Source organism: Biomphalaria glabrata, chromosome 3 (genome assembly GCF_947242115.1).
Source record: "Biomphalaria glabrata chromosome 3, xgBioGlab47.1, whole genome shotgun sequence".
Lineage (NCBI taxonomy): Eukaryota > Metazoa > Mollusca > Gastropoda > Planorbidae > Biomphalaria > Biomphalaria glabrata.
Window position 1 is genome coordinate 47,706,812 of NC_074713.1, and position 20,516 is coordinate 47,727,327.

Genomic DNA, 20,516 nt, shown 5'->3' on the forward strand with positions numbered 1-20,516 from the left:
TTAATTGTTCATTTTTCTTTTTTGACACTACAAAAATATTCTAAATTATGAATCTAGATCTAGAGATCTATGTTATGATTAAAATTAGATCTAGATCTAACAAAAGAAGCATATTACAAAAAATAAATTTTGAGTCCGTACTCCGGTCCATAACTTTTAAACTTTACCGGAAGACTTGCATGTTGTCGTATAGTTTAGTGGGAGGGGTTTCAGAATATATCTAGATCTAGACATCTACATTTTAATTATTTGATTGCTCATAATACAAAAATCAAAATGGTATAATTCTGTCGAGTATATGCCTTTATTTACGCATTTAATCTCTAAAAAGTTGGGTTGCACTGTCACTGTGTAGATCTTGATTCTAAACCCCTTTAACTTAACCTTTTTATATTTTATAAAAATAAACTAATTATTTAGTATAATTTAGTATAATTTACTATCTATACTCTATACTACTTACTTATTATGACTTATACTATATATATATATATATAGATCTAGTAGGGATGTGAAATAATAATTTATTTTTGAAAAAACAATTTTTCGTTAGTACATCATTAAAATACTTTGAAAGAACTTTCCAATGGTATATAGATCTAAATTATGAATGTAGGTTAAACAGTTAGAAAGTTATGATTTTTTATGTGGCGTTTTAACCTATCACCTAACATTGGTTGACATGGAACAATGAAGATGAGAGCGTCTAGCTCGCTCAGCCCGCGAGACACACCCTCCATTCAAAATGTTTAAAAGTTGGAATTGAGTTGCGTAGATGATAGATCTACTTATTAAATAAGAAATTTAATAGTAGATCTAGTATTGGTAGTAAATTTCTAGCTCACAAATCTGATTTCATATATATTTATGAACTTCACTTGTTTAGAATGTAAATATTGATGAAATAAACAATTATTGGGTCTAGAGCTACAAGAAATGTCAAGGGGTGTGGACAAAATGGCGGCTTTGTGATGGCAGAAAATAACCAAATATTTAAAAAGTGAGATCAAAATCGTCTGAAACAATATTTTTCAAATGCGCTTTAAAATTTAAAAAAAAATAGAAGAAATAAATTAAACTCTTTAAAAGCTTTTTAGACCTATACATAATTGCTATATCTACTAGCCTAGGCAAGATTTAAGTCATAAAATAGTTTAGTTTTCAAAAAAAGTAAAAAAATAAAAAATCCCATAGGGAGCAGTGCAAAATTTATATAATCGAAAACAATTGAAGAAATAAAGGTATCGTGATAAAACTTGGCAGAAATTTGGCCAAATATATTTCCTATTAGTACAAAAAAAAATCAGCTTTTAAAATGTTACCTGAAATGAGTATCAGTAAAAAGAAAAATACATTTACTTTCAAGTAAAAAAAAAGTAAGAAAATACACATTTTTTTTTAAAGTCCACATGAAAAAAGTGTTCCTCAATATAAAACGTATCCATAATCACCTCTTTTAGCCACGATTTCAATGGATTTAAAATCATAATCGATTTCAATTAAGGGCCTATGTACAGAAAGTAAGAAAAAACCGATATCTCAAAATTTGATGCCATTTTTTAACTTCCGGTCTTACGGATTTTCACATATCTATATATAGTATACTAAAATGATACTAGAGTACTATACTATAGTAGTATATTTTACTACTAAAAAAAATATATAGTATAGTGACTATAGATTATAGTTCACTATAGTTATACTAGTTATAGACTATCTATAGTGACTATAGTAGTAGACTAAGTATAGTCATAGTGTCTATAGACTATACTTTATAGCCTATAGCCTAGGTACTTTGACAAAAAATTCAGAATAAATATATAACAACAGAAACTATCTAGTTATGTAGAGCTTGCTCAACTTGCTGTGAGGTTTACAATGATACCAAATTTATTTTTCTGTGTTATGTAAGAGCAAAGTTATGCCTGATCTGGAAACCACTGCGCGGTTCATCTCAGATATAGGATTACTGATCAGAACTCTCTGTCATGTAAAATGAGAATGAAGAAGAAGAACAACAACAACATTATATAATAATTTACAAATAGAAAGCCAAAGCCTAATAAAATACTTATGGAAAGACACAAAGATAGAGGCACATTTGTTATTTCATATGCTAGATTAACTTTGTACTCTATAGTGCTTCTTCTTCCCTAGTGCCATTAGAGCAGTGTTTCTCAAACTTTTTTGTCTGGTGGCACAGTAAAAAAACTACACAAATTTTGCGGCACACAACGAAGAGCAACAAATGTTTTATAATAAAAAGAACAACAAATTATACCTGTTTTTAAGTATTACATTTAATGTGAAGGGTGTACTTGTTTTCGAGAGCAAATGCGATCTAATCGAGGCTCCAAAGTCAACAAACTCGCATTTCATCGTCTATTGTAAGAAGTCTCTCTCTTTTCTTAGACTTGATTTCAATCAGTGCTGAAATCCAAACTGACAAAACCATGAAGTTGCAAATGGAAGAATTATTTTGATTGCTTTTAAACTGATTGCTGGATATAAGTTGTTGATTGAATTCCAAAACACTTTCAGGCTTTTCTCGGCATAACTAGACTTAAGAACTGCATCGTTTTTTAAATCAATGAGCTGCTCTTCTTCTTCAGTTATAACATTTGTAGCTTCATTGTTTCCAAATGGATAGCTGACCCATCCATATTCATTAATTCCAACTGTTGGGAAGTACTTCTGTAATGCCGACTGCAGGTGTGTCACAAAGTGTGCAGAATTTCGAGGGTGATTTCTTTAGTTGAAGCACATTCATTGTAAGTAGGAGAAGGACGCCTTTCACAATCTTACTTTGCCACAAAGACAATTTTTCACCAAATGACTTTCAGTTTTGAGGATGCAGTGATGATGATTTCCGATGGTCCTTGAAGACTTAAATTCAATGGATTTAATTTGTCAAATAAATCAGAGAGAAATGTCACCTTAACCCACCAGATCTCATCATGAATAGAAAATCCGAAGTCTTTTTTTCAGCCTCCAAGAATGAAATCAGCTCAGCCTTGAGTTAGACGACACGCTTTAACAGTTTTCCCCTGGAGAGCCAACGAGCATTGGTGTGATACAGGAGGCTTTTGTAGTCTGAATCCATTGCTTCACAAAACTCTGAGAAAAGTCGGGATGCAAGCGGTCGAGATTTTATGAAGTTTACAACTTCAATCACTAGATCCAGAACAGACATCAAACCTTTCAGCAAATAGCTTCTGATTCAGCCTCTGTGTGTGCTTTCTTGGGTTTTGCTAATAACTGAGCAACCTTATAACTTGCAATCAATCCTTTTTCTGGCAGCTTTAGGTAGTTCGTATGTTTCTTAGCTTGTTTATTTTGTTGAGCCCTGATGTTTTCCAAGTATTCCTTCGGTTGTGCTTTTACAGCTCGATGTTTTGTTCCCAAATGTCTCTTCAATTTGCTTGGAACAAGCGCCTCATTTGACAGAGTTGCATTGCAGATCAGACAGAATGGCAATGGAGATTCTTCAGTTCCCGAAGATATGAAACCATATCCGATGTAATCTTCTTTGTTCCTTTCATTTAACGCTTTCGCAGTTTCATTCTTGCTAACTTATTTCTCCATGGATAACAATGAATAACGCTTATTGATAATTTGTTATTATTAGCATACACCTAACCAATTTACATAAAACACATCGCTTATTATTATCGTTACCAATTCAAGAACTGCTGTGCTTCTGCTAAGGCGGCCAACATTTAAGCAATTATAATATTATATATATAGTGGACAATTCCATAACCTGAATAAATAACATCCCTTTCCATCACTATGGAGCGCTCCACTACTTTAACTGGTCGTTGTAAGTGGGGATGTCATCGCAACGTAAAATAAACATTTCAATAGTAGGCAGACCTGTGTAACGCTGCACGTGTGGCGTTCTGAAAACTCCTGTGGCACACCAGCAAATCTTCGGCGGCACACTAGTGTGCCACAGCACACAGTTTGAGAAACACTGCATTAGAGAATGGAATGGGCTACCTGAATCAGTCAGTCACATGACTTTTAAATGCAAGAATTCTGGCTACATTAAATCTACGTTTAAGCAATTGCTAGTCATTTAACAGCAAACTTTTAACTTTTAAACTTTAAAAAAGGCCTTTTTACCCTTGAAATACATACATATATTTTTCAACATAGATTATAAATAGAACAGGATTTTTAGTACTAAATGTAGTCACAGTTTTCTATTTATCATATTGAATTGAAATTGAAAAACACTTTCTCTAAGAATAAAATGTAAAATGAAAGTATGAGTAATTATGTCATTACACAGGCTACTAAAAAATATGTTTAAAATATATATTATCATACTACATTCAGTGATGGGAATTTTCTGAAAATTGTTACTTTTATTTCTGCAAAAAGTCAATTTAGTGGTAAATTGTTGTATAATAGTTGTTGGTTGTATTTTAGGGACACTTTTTATTTCCAAAATGTTATTTCATCTTATAAGAAATCTGTTTTAACTATTTCCTCAGATCCGCTTCATTCTGATTCAAAACAGAGCAGGTAAAACCAGATTGGCTAAATGGTATATGCATTTTGATGATGATGAAAAGCAAAAGCTTATTGAAGAAGTCCATGCAGTGGTAACGGTGCGAGATACTAAACACACAAACTTTGTTGAGGTAATGGAAAAACTTGTGAAACAATTAGTGCTAAAAATAGCGTGAAGGTTTAACAAGTCATAGTGAATTATCATAAGTGTATACAGGTCACACAATATGCTTCAATATGCTTAAAATAAACACACTGCTAATTCATCATCAACCAATTGAGAAGGAATCAGTTTACTGTAGATTACAATAAAATTATTATGTAGTTCCGTTAGAGGCTTCATGTTCAGCTGTAATCAGTAGAGAAAATGTAACACTATTTAGAGCTAGAAATTGATATTCACAAGCAGTGCAATCAACTTTTAATCAAATATATGATGGACAAACTATATATAAGCTACATGTTTCTTAAATTATAGTCAGAACATCTCACACTAAAACGTCACATACTGGCCTTCTATAGTTATGCCTTATTAGTGTATTATATCCATTTTAATTACAGATGTAATTCCATTAATCAAACATTGTTAGTTTCATGATTTGTTAGTAGTTCTAGTGTTTTTTGTTGTTTTTTTACAGTTCAGAAATTTCAAAATTGTCTACCGTCGCTATGCTGGTTTGTACTTCTGTATCTGTGTTGATGTAAATGACAACAACTTGGTTTATCTTGAAGCTATACACAACTTTGTCGAAGTTTTGAATGAATTCTTCCACAATGTGTGTGAGTTGGATCTAGTCTTTAATTTTTACAAGGTGAGCTTTTTACATTAATAGGGTTAGGTGTGGTGTCACCAAATATACAGAGCAGGTCTGATTCTAGAATACAAAAGAAAAAGTATCAAAGTGAGAAGAAAAGAAGGGACTCAACTAGACCTTAGATATAGTGTTTACAATCTTAAGACTTAGTCTTTATAACTTTTTTGTTTTATCAAAGGGACAATCTTTTGTTTTAAAAAAAAAATCACTTTATAAAAATGGAATTTAGCTACCATAAAGCAGATTAAAATTTAAAAAAAAATTGTTTCTTTTAATTATGTATGTATATATATATATATATTGGGTCAAATTTATATATATTTATTTATATAATAAGGCTTGTCTTCAAGTCCAAAGATTAAAGAAGAGTGCAATATTCATGTGGTTATCCACTGTGATCTACATAGTTTGCCACATTCACCACAGACATAACTGTCAGTGGTCAGTTTAGGTTCTTCTCCCAACATCTGCACCTAAACTCGATTTCCTTTTGGTCTTAAATGTGTATCCCGTTGCTCTTGCAATTAATCATCTCCAGGTATTTCATTCTGAAGCCACCTATTGATAGGTGCTCTCTTCTATGTCAGTTAAAGCAAGCTGCCTCTAAGCTGGTTTTCTAAGCGTTTTCAAGGGGCACCTATATTGCACAGACCACCTTTCACCTCATCAAAAAGCACTTAAAAATTTGATGTATGTTAATATAGCATTGTATATTTTGTCTTAGTCATGTACAGAATATTTATTTTTCAAAGTAGCATTTTTTTTTAAAAGCACTACGGTCAATGAGTTAAGCTTTTTCTTGTTGACAAAGTTTATTTGAATTCTGCCCCCCAGGTGTACAGTGTTGTGGATGAAATGTTTCTAGCTGGAGAGATACGAGAGACCAGCCAAACTAAAGTTCTCAAACAGCTGTTGATGTTATCATCACTAGAATAACATATTTTATGTCCTCTTGTTTTGTGCAATACACAGACGTAGTTTTAGACTCCTACAGATTTCTTTTGTTCAAGATGTTTAACTTTTCATTCACAGTAATTAGCTTCTCAAATTGGATTTTCTTGCGCTGAGCTAATCAGATTTGTATTTAAACTAATTGGTGAAGACAGAAAAAAAAATTTCTAGCTAGGCTGTTTATTCTGGGCCATATAGAGGGGGGGGGGTTGTAATCCATGCATACATTTTTTAAAGTACACTTCCATGTGAAAGAAAGCATGCATAAATCTAACATTAATTTAGATAGGATCATTCCCTGTTTTCTGTGTAATGTAAACGGAACTTTAGATATGAAAATGTGTGAACAATTGTATGTTGATATGTATAGTACACAACTTTGAATGATTAGATTGTGTAGCTAATTGAATGTTTAGACAGCTGTTGATCAATACACTGAGAGTAGTGGCTGTAATGTACATACGAACTTGTGTGTGTATTTCTAATTCTGTGTGTTTATAACTGTATGGTTCACTGTACAGAGATTTCTCATTGGTCAGAATCGTTCACCTGGTGTTAAAGTGTGTAAAACATTCCATGTGATAGATTTATTTGGCACTGCTAGTATAAGAATTACTCCCTTTACTGAAGTTGGGGTTTAACACAAAGGGAATGATTTTTTTTTAAATGATTTTATTTGTATTTGGCATAGTTCAGTTGAGTTAGTACCATATATTTGAATACCATTATTGCTAGAAAAACTTGTGTGATTTTTTTTCTGCCATTAATGTCTTAATGTCATGTGTGAGCTAAACTAAGCTAGCTCTGTGTGGCTCTCTGTACATATTGTCGTACATACCATATAGTTTAGTAGATGGAAGGAGGTCATAAACGTATGTCCCAGACAGTAAGGCTACTAAAGTAGATATCACTTTTACAGTGCTGCCAACTCTGTTAATCTTTGTTGTTGTCTTAGTAGATGGACATTGTGTACATAGTTGTATTGGCGATGTAACAGATTAGATTATTGTTTAGAATCTGTATTCTTTTTTTTTTCTCATTTATAATTTATATCACTGTTATCTCACATGTATTTTAATTTTTTTTTTAATACTCAAATCATGAAGTAGTAAAAAATAAAGGAAGAAAATCTGTTTGTGTTGTTTATGAATTGTGCTTGGATTTGTTACATGTCATACAATACTGCATTTGGCATCTGTGGTGCTATAACAACTTTACATCAAGTGATGACTGGCATGTTGAAATTACCCATAAGGTGTTCTTTATACAATTTTATTAACTAAATGGGCTACACATTCTAGGCTCCATTGTTGTGGCCACATGGGAATTAAACATAAGAATTTTCATGCACTTCTTGTCATAGCATAAGAAAATTGACAATATATTGACTTAGTTTTTGTATTGTATCAGGTCATCAGGCAATTGCATTATTTTATTATTATTTTATTATTAGCAACATATTCGTCTATTGAAAACTACAATGTTTAGATGGCCATAAAGTCAGGTCTTAAAGTAGTTATTTCACTCAATACACTCACTACAGACAGCTTTTTATAAAGCAATAAAAAAACAACACAAGAGAGTTCCATAGTTTTTATTTAATATTGGCATGGCATTAAAAAACCAGTACAACACAAGAGACATGTCTAACTCAACTAAGCATATAAAAAAAAAAGTCTGACACTATGTCACACTTTGGTTTCATCTCGAACTACTGTACATCATATTTATCATCTGAAGATTTTGTTGAACTTTCCATCAATTTTTCAACTTCATCATGTATTCTCTTAAGAGTATTTAAGTATATTTTCATTAGTTACAAGTAAAAAAAAATTGAACCCATATGCTAATGAAAAACAATTTAAAAGAGAAAAAAAACAAGGTCTTAATGTGTCCTAAGCATTGAAAATTTACTTTTGAAAGTTCTATTTTCTTGAGAAAGATTATAAGTAAATGTACAATGGCATGTAAAGAGAACATGTTCACTAAAAGAAAATGTATTTCTTCAATTACCTCTGGTTTCTCTAGGCAATGTTATTTCTTAAATTTTATTCATGAATAAAAATAGCTCTCTGATTTGTACTGATAAATGTGAAAAAAAAATAACAAAGAAAGGTAAAGTTCCCCTTTCAGACCTTGCAATCAATGGGGCAGATGATGTAAATATCTGTTTTTATGGCACACGATTAACAAGAGTGCCATGCGGCCAGCGCAATGTCCAGCCGCCTTTACTTATCTCCTATTAGCAGCTACCCATTAAAGTATAGTGGGATTAGGGGCACCCTATAAACCCCAAGCTTAAAAAATCCCAGTCTTCGAACCCAAGACTCCTCGGTTCAGAAGCCAAGTGCTTTACCACTTAGCTACCATGCCCCCAGTAATAAATGTTTCAAGCTCTTATGTTTTATACCCAAGAATGTTTGTTTCAAAAAAAATATACGTATGGAAATTCTGTACAAGTTTACTAGATGCGCTCAATTTTGTCTTTTACACAAATAAAGTTGTACAAACAATCAACATTGTATGCCAGGTGAAGATCTCCATTAACCATTGCAGTAGTCATAACATACCAGTTTGACTTGATTTCAAATATATTGTCACTCTGGGTAGACCAGCCAAATGAGAGACCTGAACATTACTACAAGATGAAAGAAATCAACTGTTTCCAAACTACTCTCACATATATTGTGTCAATAAAAGTACACACTTGGCAGGAAAAAAAAAAAGATGACATTGAACTACAACTATTATATATGGATAGGTGTTATTCATGTATAACAAACAATTTATTATTCATAGTACCGAGAGGATGTATAATGGTCACAATATAATGTTAAAACAACTTTCAATGTTTGCTGTATGAATGGACTACACCAGGATGAGTTGAACCAAGAACTTTGAAAACAATGGAGTGGTGTAATGATTCAGCAGACGTAAGAAAACAAGGTAGATCACTCATGAATTATATCTGGATAACATTACAACAGTGTTTCAAACTATCACAGATGGCTAAAGTATTCTGACTTTAGACACATGATTAGCTAAATTGATTGCAAAACATTTTTTTTTTACTTTTAAAGGGATTAACCGCGCGCAATCCCCTATCTCTTTTTCCAAGCTCTCTAGCTGTGCACTAAATTTCAGTTTTACAAAAAGTAATATAAAAATGAATATAAAACACAAAGATTTTTTATCAATTATTTTTAAATACACGTGGGGGGATAATTAGTCCTTTTTTTTCTATTTACAAACATTCCTTCTATAAAATTATTAACAAGACATTCCACTATTGCCTCCATGGAAAGGCTGTCCAGTTAAAGTCTTAACATTTGGATGAGTTATGATACCCGTTTCCACAATCCCTTTTGGATGAAACAATTGAACTTATAGAAATGAACAGAATATGTACCCTCTAATTTAAGACACAGAACTGGTTTTTAGAAACTTACCCACAAGGCCAAGCTTAAAAACGTTGGTGGATCCTAGGAAACATCATTTGGACGTTTAGTTTAGAAAAAATCATCACATTTTAAGACTTTATGAGTTAATGTAATAGAAAGAAAACAAATATAATTTTATTATTTCAAAAGTCTTGACCATCACCTTCCCCCCCCCCTCCAAAAAAACAACACTTATTGATATTAAATAAAATTAAATGTTCAGCTTTTCTTTAATTGTTCTGATGTACCATTGACTAATAAAAGCTTTGGCTGTTATTTCTAGTAATGAAGATTATTACATCCTAGCACAAAATTTCTGCTGGACTTCTGGGAAAGGTCTGAACCCAGGACCATCAGGACGACGGTCCAGAACACCTACCACACATCCAGGTAGACGTCCCATTAATTTGTAACACTAACTTGCTGATTGCCACATTTCTTCCTATTACTGGTGAGCAATCTGAAGATACCAGCTCCTGTGGCTTCAAAGTGGCACCTCAGAGGTAACATACATTAGTGGAAGCAGATTGGAGAACGAGGAGTGAACCAGGCCTCCATCGGGTTACCTTAGGGGAGTTTGTTTTTAATCTTATGGAGAATGAGGAGTGAACCAGGCCTGGTTACCTTAGGGGGAGTTTGTTTTTAATCTTATGGAAAACGAGGAGTGAACCAGGCCTGGTTACCTTAGGGGAAGTTTGTTTTTAATCTTATGGAAAACGAGGAGTGAACCAGGCCTGGTTACCTAAGGGGGAGTTTGTTTTTAATCTTATGGAAAACGAGGAGTGAACCAGGCCTGGTTACCTTAGGGGGAGTTTGTTTTTAATCTTATGGAAAACGAGGAGTGAACCAGGCCTGGTTACCTTAGGGGGAGTTTGTTTTTAATCTTATGGAAAACGAGGAGTGAACCAGGCCTGGTTACCTTAGGGGGAGTTTGTTTTTAATCTAATGGAAAACGAGGAGTGAACCAGGCCTGGTTACCTTAGGGGGAGTTTGTTTTTAATCTAATGGGGGTGAGGATAGAAGTGAGACCCTTCAAGTCTGCCACATTCTGTTCCATTGTTGCAGCTTATGGAGTTGCAGTCCCTACACAGCTGTGTGGCAGTATCAGAATAGGAATACAAAGAAATGCCTCATAGCCTTCTGCTGCTTAAAGCGAGCAGTGATGATTCAAGAGCACTATTGGGTGTGATCCAAAGCACGGTACCCTACAACCCAATCCTAGTAGTTGTTGCTGTTATTAAGGAACCTTTAGACAGAACTAGGGGTAAAGAGCTCCCAGTCAATGCCTATCTTTCAATGGGATAATGTGGATGTCTTTGGCACTCTGATACCCTAATGGACTTTTCAAAGGTTGTGAACAATGTCCAAAAATTGAGTATTTTATTAATTCTGGATGTGACATCATAGACTAGATAGCCTGTCATGTTGCTCAGCATCACAATCACACATGGTAATGGCAATCACACTAGATAATGACAATCACACATGGTAATGATAATCACACTAGATAATGACAATCACACATGGTAATGGCAATCACACATGGTAATGACTATCACACTAGATAATGACAATCACACATGGTAATGACTATCACATTAGATAATGACTATCACACATGGTAATGACTATCACACTAGATAATGACAATCACACATGGTAATGACAATCACACTAGATAATGACAATCACACATGGTAATGGCAATCACACATGGTAATGACTATCACACTAGATAATGACAATCACACATGGTAATGGCAATCACACTAGATAATGACAATCACACATGGTAATGGCAATCACACATGGTAATGACAATCACACTAGATAATGACAATCACACATGGTAATGGGAATCACACATGGTAATGACAATCACACTAGATAATGACAATCACACATGGTAATGGCAATCACACATGGTAATGACTATCACACTAGATAATGACAATCACACATGGTAATGACTATCACACTAGATAATGACAATCACACATGGTAATGGAAATCACACTAGATAATGACAATCACACTTGGTAATGACAATTGCACATGGTAATGACAATCACATTTGGTAATGACAATCACACATGGTAATGACAATCACATTTGGTAATGACAATCACACATGGTAATGACAATCACATTTGGTAATGACAATTACACTTCCTCATCAGATAACACATTAACTTTTTATTTTAAAAAAATTGCACAGAGATGCTGGGACTTGTTCATTATATATCCTATTGTTATATGTGTAGGCCATAGGCTATAGGAAAGAAAAATCACTATACAAAATGACATCTTTATAAAAAAGAAAAGAATACTGAAGATTTACATGGAATGAAATAACATTAGTTATATAGTCAATTTGTCATAGAACCAAATTTGACTTGTCACAGAAATAAATTTTACTGGTTACAGAAGCAGGTAATAACCTTTTTCAGTATTGGTACTTCAAATGGGCAAATCAAATGAAACAAACTGTACAGATATTGCAAGCAAACTGAATGAACATGTGAATAAGAGTATCCAATTTTAATTGTTTACAAATTGGCATTGGAAATACTAGCAAATAATGACAATAACTTTTAAACAAATAACATTTATCACTTAAGTAAAATTATTGTCCTGCTAGGACATTACATGATCTTTGTAAGTAACTTTGTACAGCAAGACAGAATAGAGGTGTCAAAGACAGAATCTATGGCGTTCTTCAAGATTAATGAGCAATATCAAACATGAAAAAGGGAATCATGTTAAGTGACAAAAATTTCTCAAAAACTTTGTGATATTAAAGTATTGGATGCATCATTAATCTAGCAGATGATTATATGGTGTGGGATTCAGACTTACAGGTTAAAATTACATATTAAGAAAATTATTTTTGTTTGTTTATTTGTGTTACAAGTTTTGAATGCTCCTTCAAAAATTTAAGATTGTAATGTCCTAACCCAAACCTTGTGCAAGACGGCAGGGGAGGATGGTGAGCAAGATTCTAACTCTGGACCCTTGTAATGACAGTCCCAAAGTGCATAGTGCACAACCAGGCAGCCATCAATGTTTTAAATGTACTTCTGACTTGCTGAATAGATGTTGAAATAAAATGTGTATTGTCATTCTGAAAGAGATGTCAAGTCACTTAATGCCAACTTTTGGTAAAAATAGATTTTAAAGTCATGCAATGGTAAAGTAATGGTTGCTTTGACAAAGAAACAGACCAATGCACCTTAACTTGTTTTTTTCCATTAACAAACTTTTTCAAAGGTTGAGACAGTCATGTTAGTCTTGACTTAAAATGGCAGTTTGATAAACTCTCTGAGCCTCTGGACAGTCTTCTCTATATTCCTGGTTTCAGAAACATGTTCATGGCCATCCATTAATCTGAGGGAGGTTTGGGCTAGGATGTTATAATCTTCAATTCTAAAGTAACATAGGAGACATGCTAAACAAGTCTGGTTATTTTATCTCTTATAATTTTCACTCTAGTTCAATATTATTAGATCTAGGTGCATATAATGCTATACATATTGCTGTTTGAATAGACATTTTATTTTAACTTTTATTCTGGCTGTGTGCTGTTGGCTAAAGGGTCAAAGAATGTAATTTATGAGTCAAACTTATAGCCTAGTAAACCAGAGGACAGATATGAATGTGAATCAACAAAAGATGGTGAAAAATGGGTTGTTAATGCCTGGAGTGATAAATCAAAGATCTTTTAAAAGAAAGCTACTAATGGCGATAAGCCATGGGTCAAATAATGGCAGCTGACTAGGGATAAGACAATGGCCACAAAGCATGGATCAAATAATGATTGTTGGTCAGGAATGAAAGCTTGTTATGAGTATGTCTTTGTTTCATGAGTAAATTAAAACATGTCTAGTCACAAAACTAAGATTCTATTGTGGCTCTAGCATTCATTGTATGGCAAAGAAAATAAAATCTGCATTTTTTTTTTGTTCTGAAATTTATAAAGCCAGTAAGAAGATAATATATGAAATAGTCCCCCCTACTTAAGTCCTATCAAACAATTACGATATTGCAGGTAATTTATACTTTAGAATGAAAAATGGGTAGTCTGGCTTAAAAACAAAAAAGATAAAATGAAACAAACAAAAAATTATACTTTTTAAATTGCTAGTTGTTTTCTTTTTTAAGTTAACTCTTTTATAACTTGCTCAAAGAAATGTGTTTTATCATGTACAATTTAAAGGTAAAGAAAAATGCTGATCCTCAAAGATTCTTGACTTAATTATAAATAGTTCTGAACCATCACAATTCTAGTTTCTTTCAGTCGGCAGAAATTCTTTAAAAAAAACTCAAAACAACAAAAAAAACTTCATAAAATACTTTTAGATCATTTTGTTCCTTGGACGACGTATGCCACTTTGCTAATCACTAGCTGAAGAATGACAATATAATCATGATACTTTAAAACAATATAGCTAAAACAAAACCAGTTTTTGGTCTAGAGTATCATATGCAAGTTAATCTGTACTTTGTACAATACAGTTAACCAAAAATTGAACTCAGTCAATAATGAAGTTTTTTTTTTAGTGCAAGGTGAAACAAAATAATAGTATAATATTGGTGTTCATATGAATAAATATGCTGCCAAGATTAGCACATGATTGGGCCTAATGTTAGTTGATAACGTTCATAAAATGTAAAAAAATACAGTATCTCTTGATATCATTTATTATTTAAAACAAAGATTAGCCTAAAAAGGTCAAAATGATCACACTTGAAATAAAGTATAACTGTAGGAAAAAATTTAAAACCTCTTCGAACACCCATTCGTTTATCCAATGGCTTTAAAATTTTAATTATCGTATGTAAACAATGATAATTTAGTTAAAAGTGTAATGTAATCTAAAATTCAGTAACAGTATCAACAATTATAAACAAAGTCCCAGGTACCTTGAAAAAAAAGTGTGAACCAAATATTACTATAAAGACAACAACAATGATGAGATTTTTCTTTCAGATCATCGAAACGTATCACAAGTACATGGAGAACGTATCAGCAATATAGAAACAAAAAATCCTGACAGACACAGACAAAGATACAAAATGGCCTAAAGTTTTGATAAAACGTATCTGACATTTCTGTCTTGTTGAAAATCAAAACAGAATATGAGGACTCTCTTAAGATGAATAAAATCAAACACTAAATAAGAATCATTATAAACCCTAATAGATAAATGAATCAACTATGAAACCCTGTTTTTCAACATGCTATTTAAATCTAGAGGGAAAAACACAATGAACTTCGACATTTCTATGACTTTGTTCTTCACACAAAAACTTGTGATCTCCATAGTTTCTGACCAGGAAGAATGGTCAGCTTTGTTTGCACTCTGCTGAACCAGCCTTCTACCAATGGTGCAAATAGACCTCAATGGCCACTAAAGTTTTATTGTTATGGTTGTGTCGTGCGTGAATAGATTATGAGTAAAAGGTTTAATTACAACATAATTTCCATATTCCTGATCTATGCATTATAAAAGGGAGCTATGAATTCTTAAATTTGCTATCATTCTATTTATACTATAACATTTTGGGGATCTAATTGTTAGATCTAAATTTTAGTTGAAATCTTTTAGGTTAGTTATTTTAAACAATAGTCTAGAGTTTATATATAGATTCAGCTCTAATTCTACTAAAATTTTTTTTTATATAGACTTTATCTGGATTAGTGGTAGATTAAGATATATCCCTGGGAAAGGCTTAGTACGTAATCATCTTCTTTTTTGAAGTAACATAAGATAAGAAATAATCTGTAGAAATTGGGAAGTGCTAAAAATTTGCGAATGATAACATACAACCCTTGATCTGTCCACATGTATTTAGGCCTCTACCTCTTTCATATCATTTCCTTTTTTCATAAAAAATAATGCATTGGGTTGAGACTGGTACCATATCTCAGTTCTACTCCAAGCCCTTTTTACAGCATAGGTCGGGTGAACTAATTTTAAATACCCTGTACATGTACCAAAATGTTTTAACGAGAAACAAAATATTAAGATAAAAAAATCTTTTAAGAATTTTGTTTTCTGTGACACTGAGAAGAAACATTCTTAAAACCAACAAAACATTTTCCTTGCAATGCCCACTAGCACATTGGCTGAGCAGTAAAGCACTTGGCTTTCCTGGTGAAGAGTGGGATTTTTTTATTTCAGGATCTTTGGGAGCCTCCGAGTCCACTCAGCTCTAATGGGTACCTGACACTAGTGGGGGAAACATAAGTAAAGGCGGTTGGTCATTGTGCTGGCCACACAACACCCTCGTTATCCATGTGCCACAGAAAAAGATGACCTTTACATCATCTGCACAATACCACTGAGCTTGAGGTGTTTGTGGACACTGGGTTAAATGAAGTAAATATTTCTAGGACTATTTGTATCACTATATGGATGCACAAATACTGTATTTGCTGATAAGTCTTCCTATGGTTAAAACAAGCCATAGGAAGTATTTTGTTCCCTGGGCTATGATAAAGAAAAGTTTTCTTTTGTAATGTTAGACTTTATTTAAGAATAGCATGTTGTCAGGGGCAGGTATGGCAAGAGTGAATATTTTACTTTTTGTTGATATTTTGGTATGATTAGCAGGGACAGAAGAAGAACTAGCTGACCTGGTGATGTGCATTGACAAGACTTCAGCAGCATGCAAACAAATGCCGAAAAAAAAACAAATTATGGCCAATAGCCATCAGGGCTTTAAAAGAGGCATCAGTATTGGAGGTGAAAAGCTAACTAGTGTTAACAGCTTCAAATACCTCGGAGCTATTGTCTCAGATGAGGGAACAAAACCCGAACTATTGGCCCGAATAGCACAGTCCACAGCAGCCCTTTCAAACTTAAAATAATATGGAAAGACAAGGGCTTAGCCCTCGGCACCAAAATCAGACTGATGCGCTCCCTGGTCATGGCCACATTTTTATATGCTTGCGAGTCGTGGACGTTGAATGCAGAGCTAGAGAGAAGGATCCTAGCAATGGAATTGAGATGCTACAGAAGGATCCTAAGCATCACATTCAAAGACCGCATCACAAACCAAGAAATCAGAGACAGGGTTACTGCAGCGATCAGAGCCCATGACGACCTGCTAACTATTGTAAAAAGACAAAAGCTTAAAACCTATGGCCACATTACAAGATCTACGGGGCTTGCAAAGACCTTCCTTCAGGGAACAGTGCCAGGAAAAGAAGAAGAGGCAGACAGAAAAAGTGATGGGAGGACAACATTAAAGAATGGATGGGCCTGCCATTGAGAGAGGTTCTAAACAAGGAAAAAAAAAGGGAGGAATGGAGAAAGACGGTCGACAAGTCTTGCCTGGTGCCCCAACGGTCCAACAGACTAAGGGATAGGTAAAGGTAAAGTTTGTTTATGTACTCCCAGGTTATGAATGTGAAAAGTCGGCAAGTGACGAGAACTGAAAGTTTTAGGCTTCCTTGTATGTGACAGAGTGTGTGCTAGTCAGTAGGATTATTTCCTGGACTGGTGTTCATATTGGTGTTTTTAAGTTAGACAGTTGTTATCATATAGTAGTAGAGGACGGATTTTTGTTTGCTATCACGAAGTGTTTTGTATATAAATAATAAACCTGTAATTTTATGAGAGATTAAGTTTTTCTGGATTCTTTTACAATATATATTTGTTATCAGTAAGTGTTTACTAAAGATCTACAGCAATCATTTGTAAGTAACCCCTAATGAACCAAGCAAAAAAACCTAACACATGTATCAAATCAGCCAGTTTGGACTAGAATCTATATTATTAGACGACCCTTCAGTTTGGAAGTCAAGAGCTTTACCCCATAGCCACCATGCCTCATGAGCAAAACTTAAGCAATTTTTAAATGGGAAATGGCAAAATGAAATATACAGAATCACCACGGAAGTTATCTGGGTCAAATGTCAAGTTCTCCTCAATAAAAGGTTCATTTTCTAAGAAATGTAATTTCTAATTAAAAAGTATGATAAAAGTTATTCTCCCATATACAGGTTAGGATTACATTGTTTATTCCAAATCAATTATCACAGGAAAATGCAAGACTTAAAGACTAGAGTAAAAAAAAGCTGCCCACTGAGTTTGTTGAAAACACATTTTAGCGTAAGCAAGAATTAATAGTTCCTCAAAGTTAACACAAAAGTCTTGTACATTTTGAAAAGTTTCTTTTTCAAACTATTAGATAATTTTGTAACATAATAAAAATGATTTGAATGGAATGTAGACTAATTTAAATAAAAGTAAATGTCTGAAGCTTAGTTTCCAAAATAGTAATTTGTATGAAAAAAGAATTATTTCTTTGAAAACCAAAAAAAGCAGTCAACAAAGGGGGAAATGTAAAACAATTGTAAAAACAAAATTTGAAAAGAAACAAAATGATGTTGATTTAAAAGAAGGCGCAGGTAAATCAAATTTCTAGTTTTACATATTAGTTAAATAACAGGTTTTACACGAGATACATGAATTTCCCAAATTCACATCTGTATTTTTTTTTATATCATGTTTCCACAATCAAATATAACAATAGCTTTAGTACAATTTGACACTTTAGTAGTGACTATCCAAATATCAATGGCAGGAAATGGATGAAGTCAGTAAATTCACACAACTATTTCAGAGGGAACAAAAAGGAAGCATTGATTGGAAGCAATGAATATCTGGCAAAGATGAGACAAACACACTGCATATTTGCAAATGAGAGGGTCCAGAAATGTCACATTCAGCACAGTTCAATGAAACTATCACTGATACACTTTCCTAGAGGGAAAATTCAAAGGAATTGTCATAGTACATGGCACACTTCTTTGGAAAGGAAGGAGTCAGCAAATTATGTGTTAGATTATCTGTATTACAATGTAGTCATATACTAGAGTGCTACGTCAGAAATAGAAAGTAATCAGAATTGGTCATGAAAAAACACTGCTGGATGTACTGGGGTTATGGTACAATGAAGAAAAGTACCCTTTCAGAGCTTGCAATCTATAGGACAGATGATGTAAAGGTCATCTGTTTCTATGGCCGATGGATAACAAGGGAGTTGTATGGCCAGCACAACAACCATCCACCTTTACTTTGGGTGGAGTCAGAGGCTTCATAAAAATCACCAAGATTCGAACCCAAGACCTCTTGGTTTGAACGCCAAGAGCTTTACTGCTCAGCAACCACAACCCTCTGGGGCTATAGGGTTACAGGAAAATCTAATATATTACAGATGTTCCTCCAATAAAAAAGATAACGTCCATGAGTTAATCAAGTTGTGCATGATAATTAGAGGTTTATACTCGGCCAAGTCATTGGTATTCCTGACTGATTCAGGCAGCCTGCTCCATGCTGTAATAGCACTAGGAAAGAAGGCGCACTTGTACAATTTATCCTTGCATATGAAATAAGAAAAGTTCAGATGCAGGCTTCAAAGATGAATGAGTCATGAAATCAAAGGATGTCCTGATCACATGACCATTCTGAACCTAATACTCAATACATTTTAAGCTGGCTTTTAAAAACAATTCAATGCACTCTAAGAAAACAAGTAAAAGAATATGTTTGGCTTGTTTTTTTTTGAAAACTCATGAATGAAACTAACCTAAAAAAAAACAATTAATGATTATTTAAATATATTAAAGATGGTCAATATTGTGGGGAAAATGTTGGTAAAAATGAAAGCACACAAAAAAAGGTTATGATGGTCCATGGACAACTTAATAATTGATAAACAGCTATTTAAGTTAATTAAAGGTACAAAGTTTCTTTTTTTTCTTTATTTGTAGAAACAAATGCATTGAAACTTCTTTCTAAAAACATTTTCAAGTATGTTCAGAAAGTCAACTTTGAGATTCTATCAAAACTTAATAATAACATATAACAGTGAGTCATAGGAGTGCATCTATTGTCTTTTGAGACAGAAGGATATATATATATATATATTAGTTCAAGTTTAAGTCAAATTTGTCTAACATAACAAACTGATCCACCGACCATCCTTTCAATTGTCTCAATAATAAATCTGATCACAAATTATTATGAACAGTGACATGTAAACAAAGAATTCATTATTCAATGAGAAATTTAATCACATAAGACAAATATAAATATATTATTTCTTCTCTAGGACATAAACAGCATTGCACATAACTATTGTCTATTTACAATAAGTCAATGGGTTCCTAGTTTGTGCCAACTCACCCCCCCCCCCCCCCCAGTTTGATATTATCAACATTTCTAAAAGAAAACAGATTTAAGAACATTGTAGTTGAGTATTGTAATGTAGATATTGTGAAATATTTTGTTTCAAATTTAACAATATATCCAGTCATCTCAGTAAATTTGTTGGTCCAGCATTAAGCCTTGTTTGAAAAAATAATTACAATATCATTTGACATGTTTTTTTTTTGTGAGGGTTTAAATAAATGTTCTGAAAAAAAGAACACAATAATGTAATGTAATAGAAGTCCATCTTTGATGAATAACAATCATATTTTCACCAAAGACAGCATGTCATAGACATAAAGTACAAAGGTACCCTTTTCTAATATCTTGAAATGTTACATACTCATTTCACACTTTCTTCTTTTCAAAAGTGAAGAGCTCCAGTTTTCACACGTTTCTTCTTTTCAGAAATGAAGAGATCCAGTTGTTCATCAGAAGTGAAGAGCTCCAGTTCTTCCTCCCTTCTTCAATGTTTATAAAATGATATGTGGTCACCAATCTTTTAGATTATTACAGAAAAATTCAACAATGTTTGCATTCCTGATCTAAGCTGAGTACATTTCCAT

General features: G+C 33.2%; 1 protein-coding gene across 1 annotated transcript; it reads left to right on the forward strand.

Annotated features, from left to right (window-relative positions):
- Window positions 1-131: 131 nt before the first annotated feature.
- LOC106080246 (AP-2 complex subunit sigma) lies at window positions 132-7,419 on the forward strand. Its single transcript, XM_013241578.2, has 4 exons — window positions 132-279; window positions 4,503-4,652; window positions 5,160-5,333; window positions 6,171-7,419. The coding sequence occupies exons 1-4, from the start codon at window positions 277-279 to the stop codon at window positions 6,270-6,272; spliced, it is 429 nt and encodes a 142-aa protein (XP_013097032.1). The 5' UTR covers window positions 132-276; the 3' UTR covers window positions 6,273-7,419.
- Window positions 7,420-20,516: the final 13,097 nt, after the last annotated feature.

Excerpts from the sequence above, each read along its gene's own strand:
- LOC106080246 (XM_013241578.2), top strand. Across the intron at positions 4,653-5,159 it reads AACACACAAACTTTGTTGAG|TTCAGAAATTTCAAAATTGT; the intron begins GTAATGGAAAAA and ends GTTTTTTTACAG. Across the intron at positions 5,334-6,170 it reads TAGTCTTTAATTTTTACAAG|GTGTACAGTGTTGTGGATGA; the intron begins GTGAGCTTTTTA and ends TCTGCCCCCCAG.